Genomic DNA, 11471 nt, shown 5'->3' with positions numbered 1-11471 from the left:
CCTATAATATGATAAAAAAGGACACAATAAGTAGGGTAGAATATGCTTACAAAAAAGCGAGTCAATTTAAGTTATAAAATGCTAACTTGGAGCACTGTATGAGTCGAGTTTAGAAAAATATAGGTTATTTAATTTAGATTTAAATGTTAAGAGCGAGATTGTGCATTGGGTGGAAGAGTATTCCACAGTCCTGCAGTCCTATTAAAAAAAATTTCTAAAGTAGTCCTGATTGTGTTTGAAGCTTACGTTATAGTTGTTCGGATCACAGTTACGAGTTTCATAACGAGTATCAGAGGTGCACAGATAGTCATGAATATCGGTAATTACCAGACCATTTCTTGATTTGAAAAATAGCAGCAAGTCTGAAATCTCTCTAAGGTGTTCAAAGGGTAGTACGTTTCAGTTTAATTAGTCTTTCAGTACAGGACATGTCTTGAGGATAGCTCAAAATGAACTTGGTTGTCCTGCGCTGGGCATCCTCTAACAGCTTTTGATGTTTAACTGTGTAGGGTGACCACAGGTTACTGCAATATTCCAGTTTAGGTCTCACGAGAGCACAGTACAGAAGTTTTCTGATGGTGGGCTGAGACAGGCCCCGGCATATTCTTTTGATAAGGCCGAGGGTTTGTTGGCCTTCGCAACAATGTCTTCAATATGCCTTGCCCATGAAAGGTCGCTGGACACGGTAATACCAAGGTCCGTGATGGAGGAAACCCACTCAAGTTGTCGATTGCCAATACTGTAGATCCCGTTGTCAGCCCCAGTGGGTAACTTCGTCTTGGAGATATGTGAAGAACCTTATACAGTTAGTTGGGTTGAACTCCATAGTCCATTCTCGGCTCCAGTTTTTGAGGGAGTCTAGATCATTTTGGAGGAGGCTATGGGCATCTGGCATGTCCATGGCTCGATATAACTTGGAGTCGTCAGGAACGAGAGCAATTGTAGAGTCGGAACAGAATGTAATCAGGCATGTCATTTATGTAAGAAAGGAACAAGAGAGGGCCAAGGATGGACCCTTGTGGCACACTTGACGTCACTGGCAACCAATCGGAGAGGGACTCTTCAAGGACAACTCTTTGTTGTCTTCCATGGTTTCTTTTATTTTACAGTGTAAATCAGATCGTCCATTTGCCAGACTTTTGCCAGACCGGTTTTCAGTGTGATCCGCAACAGCGGAAGTGTAAAAAGAGAACTTTAGATTCTAGGACGAGAACGACTACGAGTACGAGATTTTCTCATAGACTGGCAACAGTGAGAGCGCGCAAACCAGCGTCATTTTGGAGGGGAAAACGTGATTCTGTCGTCATTTTAGTACAACGTTTTGCAAAAATGTCGTCGTGTCAAAACAAGTCACCATTTTTCGATCAGGAAAAGGCTTAGTTACCAGCAATAAGTATATCTGAGGAACCTATGCTGCTAACAGATTAATCGTCCGGATTATAAATTTTTTAAGTATTTTCGCTAAGAGCAAGAAATCAAATCTCGTACTCGTTCTCTTCCCTTCCTGTAATGACTCTGTAATGATTCGTTTTCCGGTCATGTAAACGACGTTTCCTTTTACCAATGCAAAATGAGTTATAATATGCTTATCACCGCAGTTTGTTTATTATATCAAAATGTTCCCACTTGATGATGTGCCTGGTTTTGATTGTGTGATCCGCAACAGCGGAAGTGGAAATCAGTATTTCCTGTAAGGGCTCTGTAAGGATCCGTTTTCCGGTCATGTAAACGACGTTTCGTTTTACCGATGTAAAATGCGTTATAATATGTTTATCACCGCAGTTTGCTTATTGTTTTTGATCAAGTTCAACTCTGTATCTTTCTTTTTTATGTTGAAAAGAAAAGAAAATGAAAAAATGTTATCCCACAATTTTCTCGTCCTACAACATTCTCATGACAAAATTTACAGTTTCGTTAAATGGTTTTCTCAACGAAACTCAATTTCACGATTTTCACGCCTGCTTTCTTACCTGCAGGGGTTGATATGGCCTTTGATTCGGTAGAAATTGCTTTACACGTCATTCCCCTCTCGCTATGTCCTCCGCACACCCCAACATCAATCGTCCTGCTGTACTCTTTTCCTGGATAGAAGCTGACAAATCGTGAATGCCGCTGACATGTGGCTGATTCCTTCTGACAGCTCTGAATGGTTACCTTTGTAACCACGTGATGCCCTTTGAATAGGAGGTGTCGCTCCTCAGTTAGCTTTCGTGGGATACAGTTTGTGTTGCTCACTGTAGCTTGTTCGGCTGAAGACTTCAATGATATAAAATAATATATAGAGGATATTACACGCTGGCGAGAAGATATGAATTTTATGTTCTCGTGGCAAGAACATCGTCTTGTTCTTGCCACGAGAACATAAAATTCATATTGTCGAGCTAACGTGTACTTTCAATTTCTGTTTACTATATAGACAGTAGTGTTTTACTCACCATTTTTCTCTCTTACACCGAGCACAAACTTTATCGCCAATTCTTGCAGCTCGGCGGCAGAAATTTCTTCCGATTTTCGCAATTCCTCTTCACTTGCAAGGAACACCTTGAATAATTTTAAGTTGCATGAAGTTTTGTTCTTCGTGTTAGCATTTTCTTGTTTCCCGGAGAAGGATTTTACGTCCTCTTCAGAGAACTTTACGAATCTATTTTTCACTGACTGTTTGCACAAACAACCATGCAAAGGCGGGAAATGATGTCATCGATAAACTCATTAACAATTATTCCTCGAGCCCGAATGGGCTCTGAATCAATAGCCCATGAGGCCGAAGGCCGAATGGGCTATTGACTCAGAGGCCATGAGGGCGAGAGGAATAATTGTTTTAGTAAAATCCAACTAGCTGGTCAAAAAAATATCGAGACAAAACATCTTTCGCTAGTTAAAGCTAGACTTTAATTGTTGTTTTGGTTTTCAAAGCCGGCGCTTTTCGCTACTAGTGGGCTATAACAAATAGCCTACTAGTAGCTCAACCAATCAGAACGCAGCATTGATAATAGACCACTAGTTGGATTTTACTAACTTGTGATATTATGGAAAATAAACCACTCGGGTCCCGGATGTAGTTTTTATGAATTTTACGAAGGGTATATTTTCCAGTAAAACACTAGTGTCTATGTAATAAAAGGTGCTAAATTTTGTTTCTCATTTAACGCGGACGTCAAAACCAGCAAATTTAGAATATATCTTGAGAGGATTTATAATACTTTGGGGAGTCCCTATCTGAAAAGCCTGGAGATTTTTTTTTCATGAAATTCCTTCCCATGTTGTTTTTTAATTCGCTGGACATTTCGCTTTTTGCTTCTTTCAGTTTACTTCCTTTCTTTTGCTTTATATATTCTTATCTCTTTTTAAGGTCCTTTAACCCTAAACACCCAAAATTCAAAGTGCTGCCTTCAATAATTTCATCTGCAAATAGTTAGGCTTTCACGTCTTCTCGGATAAGGACAATATGGTGGAACAACACTTATGGTGGGATGTTAAAGAAGCCGAATACGGTTCTTGAAGAGTAGGGGGCGACCCCCGGTGCGGGTGGACTATATGCAGACTATATGTAATCTCTCTCAGAGAAGTTTAAACCCTCAGATAATTTTAAACGGCCATGAGACTGTATGTGACATGTGCCATTACCAACGTTACATAAGTTACATGCAGTACCTTAGATGTTGCCTGACACTCGCCGACATTTAACGAGAATTCTGAAATTGCAGTTGACATTTGAAGTTGAAATTAGTAGATTGGGCAAAGGTCCTGAATGGTTCATTTGTAATTAAGGAAAACTTCAAGATCAAATGGATACACTTAATCGGCCGGGTAGGGAAAAGGACACGAAACCAGCTTGGATACTAGAAGAATCAATAAATCATTCTGGATCATTTTCCTTAACGTTGCTTTACCGCTTACCAGGGGAGAGAGCCTCATATTTTTCAACAAGAACGCATTCATCGTCGTCGTTAGACGAACTTCCTAAAGTGATAATAATAATTAAAAAAAACGATCAAATCTGTCAACATTCTATTTGAGACTGATGACCACATGGCCACATGTTCTGTTTAATTGATATCTCCCTTAAGAATTACGAGACAAAGTCAAAAGAACTACAGTCTCGGACAAAATTGTTGAAACACTTTACGTTACCTATAGCTTGTCCTCCCTCAATGTTGTTTTGGCAAGTGGGCTTAGAAACTCGCGTTCAATCAACATTGTGAGTAAGCCACGAAAGCTTCAGATCTGTATAGTCGTGTACTGTTCCAAGGATTTTTGTCACAGACTGTAGCTTTGAAACTTCTGGACTAAAAAGCCGAGTAGTCATGTCGCCGATTTATTATATAGAGGATATTACGTGGCCGCGCGGAGATGCGAAATTTCAGTTCTCGTGTTACAATATTTCACGAGTAAGCGCAGAGAACGAGTGAAATATTTTCCAACACGCTCAGAAGAAAAATTTCGTATCTCCGGCCACTCAACATACAGAATGGAAGTTTTCCATTTGTTCATAACATCCCAGTTACCGGAATAATTTTATTCTAACATATTCATTGGAATTTTCGGTTTTTGCGGTTTTGGCTTTTTCTTAGATCTGTTTTTCAGTTTTCTTTTTGGTGTACTGTTTCGGTTTGGCAATTGTGAGTGTCAGGTATGTGCACATTCTACGATGTTAGTCCCATTTCTTGAGATAGCCTCCTGACGCAGGCGCCTGTATGCTCAAGTATGAAGTTACCAATGAATTAGTCCGATTTCCGTGAGTTTTAAAAGCTTGGTTTTGTTGGTTTAGCCTGCGGTGTGTTATGGACACCACAATGCCCCCCTCGTATTCTAAGCAGGTTCTCTAATCCCTGCTTTAACAGCCTGAGGTTACTACCCCAGCCAGCTCCAGCACGCCAAGATGAATATCCACAAAGCAAACTTGTATAAATTGAAGTCAACTTTCAGTCCGATGGTTCATTTTTATTTGGGATATGTTGCAGTGACGTGTCCCATGAAGTTCATGGCACATGTCGCGGGGATAAAATCACTCCGAAACTGGTGTTGCACAATTGTAAGAGTATCACTTCACACAAGGGGACATGTCGCTGAAACATGTACCCGCACAATTTTCATGTCTGTGCACATGTTGTGATTTTAAATTGTCCCTGCTACATGTCCCTGCTACTCGTCCCTGCAATATGTCCCTGTTACATGATGACCCCTTGTGTCTGCCCACTTTAATACAATAGCACAAAAAGTGTAATACCAGTGCAAATTACACATCGAAATTCTGGATTATGATTGGAAAATAAACAATAGAGTTTGGTCAGAACCAATCACATCTTTTGTTTTCAAATCAAGTACGCGCCCAGGATGGCACAATTGATGGCGCAATTTTTCCCCGATTGCGTAATACGCGTGCGTTTCTTCTGCTTAACCATCTCGAATTTTTTCATGTATATTATTAATAAGTAATCACATGATTTTTCTCATGCAATTTGGAATAAATAAGTACCTGTAGTTTTTTTTCAAATACTACAAATTGGTCGTCTTTGAAAAAATTTACTCGTGCTTATTTATTCCAAATTGCACTTGAAATCATGTGATTACCTATAGAAAGTGAACCTAGCTCGCAGTTTTCACCAGTCATTTAACTTCACTTCTTAAAAGAAGTGAGTTGCTCCATATATAGTTAATTGCTGCTCTCCTTTGCTCTTGCTGGCTTAGCACTGTCTTCGACAGGGAACGGCCTTTTAATACGTACCTTATTACATGAAATTTTCGCGACACTTTAATTTCGCGAATTTCGCGATTTTTTTTGAATCGCGAAATTAAAGTGACGCGAACAATAAGTGTCGCGAACATAACATGACGCTAAAATTAAGTGAATAATTGTTCATCAATAGTAGCTAATAATGAAGAAAGAACGAGTTTATTAACATTAAAAAGTTGACAAAATCACGTTTTTATCTATTCTGAGGCAACTCTTCATACCAAGACATTTACAATCGAGGATAGAGGCGAAATCATTCGAGTCTTAATGTATTCCTCATTTCTTGGTTTTTATTCATGATTTTTGAAATGCGATTTTGCACATTCCCTGGATATGAAGTAATTAATTCATGCATGCATCCTCAGTGTCGTTGTCAGTCACGATTCCCGAGTTTTTAAGATAAAGATTCGAAAAAGATTTTAAACTATGATTCATGATTCCGTTTCCATCCCGAAATTCACACAAACGACTCGGAGATCATAGCCAATTGACTAAAATTAACGAACAAGCGTAAAATTATGCGGAAATTGTTAAAACTTATTATTGTTCTCATATAGACCCGTCGCTGCATCTCTTGTTGTAAATTTTGACGTTATTGTAATTGAAGTTGTTCTATTTGCTTCAACGATAAGTTAAATGCCTTTAAATAGCGTACTAAAGATCGCGAAATTCACCTTTATCACTCGGCGGCCATTTTGGAGTCCTTGGGGAATAAAGGCTTTGTCTTTGCATTGTCTTTGCCCGTCCAGCCTCACATTGAATGAGAGGTTCAACGGGCAAAATCTTTTGTTTGGACATTGAGTGATATGGGTCTATTAGAGTGATTCATAGTACAAGAATTTCGGAAAATCGCGAAATACGCGAATCGTAAAATCGCGAAATTAACGTGTCTCGAAAATTTCATGTAATAAGGTACTAGGACTGGAAGAAATGACATGACATGGAACGCGGTTTTCCTGTATTATGCCAGGTATAAGCTCAATTAATCGAGCTGCCGATATAAGACACGTGTTGGTCAAGCTCAACAAGTTGTCTAAAGACCTATTCACGGTTCCCATCTTTCGTACACGAAGTAGAAGAAATTGCCCATAGAGTCTTTTACAAACATTTTTTCGTATAGACATTTTATGCAACAAAAGGAAGACAAGTTTCTAGAATGCATGAGTCTAGGACGAAAGTTCTGCATCTCCTTCACATTTTGAAATTTACGAGCCCGTTAATTTGTATTGACTTCTTTAAAAAATCCGGCAAAAATGATAGAGAAGGAATTGATTTGAATATACGAGTCGATGAAAGGACATCGACCAACGTCGATAGAAAAGATGAAGTTAAAAGAAATAAGGGTTCTGGAAAAATGTCTGCATGCCTTTGTCTGCCTCAGAAGGATTCTATCGGTCTGAAATATTTGAAGTAAATGCTGAATACTCTGTCAAAGCAGTTAAGCTCTGTTAAGCTCTGCTTCGCCATTCGAAGACATAATTATTCCCGTTATCTTCACAAAAGCCTTTCATTTCTTATTTGGAGCAACGTCAGCCACTTTAATTAATGAGGAAGAAGGACCTTATAATACAAACTGAAATGAATTTCAGTTGTTTTAAAACAGCTTATAACAGCTTACCTTTTATCAAGCAGAAATGAAAGCCAGCAAAAGCAATGAACAAAGTTAGGCTCTTTTCAAGTGACGCCGCCATTGGTGGTCTCCGCTAGAGGACACGGTAACGAAGAAAGCGGATCTACCAGAATTTTAGATAAATCATTTGACAAATGACGCGTCACATAGATGTTATGTAACTGGCCTCACAAAATGTCCGCTTTTTGTAATAGATATGTTTTCTATGCAAACATCCATACAGTCTACAAATTGTACCATATTTAACATGAAATGAAAGTTGGGAAGATAATTGAGGAAGATCAAGATCGCAGTTATCTTGATTTCACTGATTTCGCGAAGAACGTACCCAAGCTAAGAAACTTGTTTGTTTACGGTCATGCGTTGCAACTCAACTGAGGAAATCTCCGTAAATTACTTAAAGATTATACGGTCCTTTGAACCAACAACCTAAATGTAGGTCAAGTGAAACCACTTTAGAGGGATGTTTTAACTGGATTAGCGCTGCTTTTGTTGGCTCGAATATTGCGACCCCGTGACCATAGCAACAGGAGTGTAGTCTCCACAAGACCACACTGGATCTCTAAAACATGTTCTTTTCTACTCAAGTGGCCAAGGCGTTGCAAATAAATTATAGTCATAATAACAATTTTTATAATTATAATTATAATAATTATTATTGTTATTATTCATTATTTTTGAAATGACAATGACAATCATAAAGACTTCAATTCTTTCCATAATGCGACATCATTGTGTAACATGGGATACTTCGAGAGCACCTTGTTATACATTTTATGTTTATAAGCAGTGAGAAAATCAAGAATAGAAAACTTTCGAACAAGACAATAATAGCCTGTCCCATAATATGTCCCTTCTAATCTATCAACAAGAAACAACTGTTCGCTGAAGTGGACTTTCGGCAGGAAAAGGCTCATTGTTGTCAAAAGGCGAGACAATTATTCTAATAATGTTCATGGAACGTGCGAGTGCAAGTTGACCTTGAAACAGTTAACGCGCTTGAGGAACTCTGTGTGTTGTTTTAAGGAAGTCTGTGCCACTTGAGAGACACGTGAGGGCGCATATCCAGGGGACGTTTTAAGAGGGGTAAAGTAGTATCAGCTTAGTCAGAGGGAAGACCTAAATCCCCTAATATAAAAGCGACTTCCGTCTTCTCAGGGAAATGCTACTACATATGGGGAGTTGTCAGTGAGAGAAGTCAATGTGATATTGCGTTTATATGAGTACTCTTATTCCCACTCTATCGTTCACCGTCTTTTTATAAGTCCACTCGAGTCAGGTGCCATCTTGGGGAACTTATTCACGAAACAAACCGTCTCATTCCGTTTGGTGCAGAATGAGGGATGATATGTAGCTTGTATTAGAATTTTACACTACCCAAGGCGAGATGATCCACTTTTCCCTTACATGGATGTGATACAAAAGTAACGAATGCACGGCGATGGGGGACATTCAGTATGAAGTCGCCATTGGACGAGAAAAAGACCAGTATAAAATGGACGGTTTTGAACTGTCTTTCCACATTTTAAAGAAGCTGTGGACCCTCTGCTTTCCCCAGGGATTCCGTTTTATAATACAGGTCTCTTTGATTTGCACGTGCGTTGTTGGCACAGCTTCAAAAGACTTTCAGACAACTGAATGAACTTCAGACTGCGCGGGCACTTTGGTTGTCTGGACAGGTATTACTTTACAGCGATATCAGTATGAGGCATCCTGTACATTTTCTCATTTATTTTTTTAATTTCCTTGAAACATGTTTTTCCGAATCCCAGTTATTTCGGAATTCAGAAGGAGTTTCACAACTTACTTCAGTGGGCATTTTGAGTGAAATAATACTGGTATCAGAGAAACTTCTTTTCAACGTTCATCAGTATCTGAAGCAAGGAACATACTTTAATCGTCTTCCGACAATGACTTCTTTAGAGGTATCTAAAATTACCTATAAAAAGGAAATCTAAAAAAACCGGCCTTTCCGGCTGGGGTCCATAAAACGAACGTAAAATGTTGCATTTCGGTTCCTTCTAAAGCTGAAATGGCCAAAGGAAAACAGTGTTTGTAAAGGGCTTGTGGGATTGCACTTGAGAGGTAATACTCCCACGATATTTTCCGACGGGTCAAGTTGTAACTGGAGTTTAGTAGGAAAAAATAATTCTCCAAGAATAAAGCAATATCGGTCTTTTAGGGAAATGCGACACAGTTTGCTTTGAGAATTGCCAATCCGTGTTCAGTTGTCCTGTAAAGCCGACCATAGGTAAGCTCAGTTGGTTGAGCATCGGACCGTCTGTGCGAGAGGTCGCGGTATCAAAACTCCGGCCGGACCACCCAACACTCAGGGTCTTAAAATAACTGAGGAGAAAGTGCTGCCTTTGAAATAACATCTTCAAATGATTAGACTTTCAAGTCTTCTCGGATAAGGGCAATAAGCCGTAGGCCCCGTTTCACAACCCCTCAATGTTCATAACCCTGAGGGAAGTAAAGGAACCCACAGACTATTCGCAAAGAGCAAGGTATCAGTAGAGTTGTTTAAATGAAATAAATGATATTGTGTTCACATGGACGCTGTTTTTTTCTCTCTATCCTTAACCGGATTCAGTTACTTTTAAAAGACAGTTAACAAATGCTTTCCTCCTTTAGCTTGAGTTCGGTCTCCCCATATAAACTCTTGTTTTTTGGCCATCGTATCTTGATTAAAAATAAAACACAAACATGTAAAGCGGTGATAAACATGGCAAACCAAAGCATTTTATAAAGATTTGGAGTTTAAAGTTTCGTATGCTAGGCAACATAAGTTTTCAAAAGTAACCGTTGCAATGTTTGAGAACTATTTATATAATTTCATAGTAAGGTGTCTGGAACTGAGATTAAGAAAAATGATCTTACTATTACAGTAAAATTCAAAAAAAGCAACAGCTTCTCATTGCTATCGTTGACATTAAAAGCTGCCCTCAGTTTTGCCCGACGCGATAAAAATGTCAAAATATCCCACTTGATGTTGTATCACCATGTTTATCACCGCTGTTTCTGTGTTTTGTTTTTAAATTTGGTCTCCCCATGTCAAATCTGTAACAGTTTCAGACTCGAGTGGTCAATTAAGTGAATGGGGTATTACTTAAACAACAAAAAAAAGTTATTCACTCACTTTCATGATTGGTCATGAAAATAAAACATGAATGGTCAAAAATGTTGAAGTGTTCCAGGAATGGAGAATGTACAGGATAAACCTATTAGACACACATAGATTCAACCTGTTGCACGCCAGGGCCCGGTTGTTCGAAAGCCGATTAACTTAATTCAGGATTAACTTAAACTTTTGTTTCATGTTTTCAACTTTTTGATGACAGTATCTTTTGCTTATTTTTGTTTTTCAAGATTGACTTCTTCTAATGTATAGTTTTGCCGAATATCAGCTTTGAATAGCATTTAGTAGCAGAGAAATAAACTCCTTGGTTAATTTTTAATCTGGGATTAACGTTAATCGGCTTTCGAACAACCGGGCCCAGGTGTGTTATCTTTGATATTCCATGATTCTATTCGACACTCTGCAATTACGTAATCAATACCACAAATTGTGGATGACCAAGGACAGATGTGTAAAGGTTCACTGAGTTTCGATAACAATATGTGGCCTCTTTTTGTTACTGAAAGGCATACAAATCCAGGAAGGTTAAATTGTGCCAATTGTGATACTCAAACTACTGAGTCTGTTTTAAGGAACGTATTAAACTCACGTTTCCTTTTCATTGAATTCCCTCCTGCATTAATGAAAGACATAAATGTGTTTGTGGAGATTCTAATCAGGGGAGCTCAGTACAAACTAAGAGGTGTAGTGCAATGTCACAACAACCACTTTACTTGTGCTGTTAACTACTTACATGAATGTGAACTTCAATAAAATGCGTGAAACGTTAATTTTTCAACGTTCTTATGTACAGTATTTACATTAAATACACATCCCATAAACAGGTTATATCAAAAGCGGGGGCAGCTCTAGTGAACACTATTTCTAGTATAAAGGCAATAGAGGACTTTTTTGCATGTTTCCATAGCCTCATCTAAACACTCGGGGAAGTTAAGAGAATTGTCGACAGTTAATATGCAAGCCCTCGA

At 38.7% G+C, this 11471-nt stretch overlaps 1 protein-coding gene across 2 annotated transcripts in view; it reads right to left on the bottom strand.

The window, feature by feature from the left end:
• LOC138015699 (uncharacterized) overlaps positions 1 to 7473 on the bottom strand; it is a 12258-nt gene extending 4785 nt beyond the window's left edge. The window contains exons 1-4 of one of the 2 annotated variants that reach the window (XM_068862808.1): positions 7353 to 7473; positions 3898 to 3960; positions 3652 to 3692; positions 1971 to 2256 (exon numbers count right to left, since the gene is read on the bottom strand). In XM_068862808.1, the coding sequence (XP_068718909.1) occupies positions 1971 to 2256; positions 3652 to 3692; positions 3898 to 3960; positions 7353 to 7425 (463 nt within the window). In that variant the 5' untranslated portion in view covers positions 7426 to 7473. The remainder of the gene's footprint in view (positions 1 to 1970; positions 2257 to 3651; positions 3693 to 3897; positions 3961 to 7352) is intronic. The other variant, XM_068862809.1, reaches the window with a different exon arrangement.
• Positions 7474 to 11471: the final 3998 nt, after the last annotated feature.

Source organism: Montipora capricornis, chromosome 9, assembly GCF_036669925.1.
Source record: "Montipora capricornis isolate CH-2021 chromosome 9, ASM3666992v2, whole genome shotgun sequence".
Lineage (NCBI taxonomy): Eukaryota > Metazoa > Cnidaria > Anthozoa > Scleractinia > Acroporidae > Montipora > Montipora capricornis.
The sequence above is the reverse complement of the archived record's forward strand: the minus strand, read 5'-3'. Positions and strand labels throughout refer to the sequence as shown.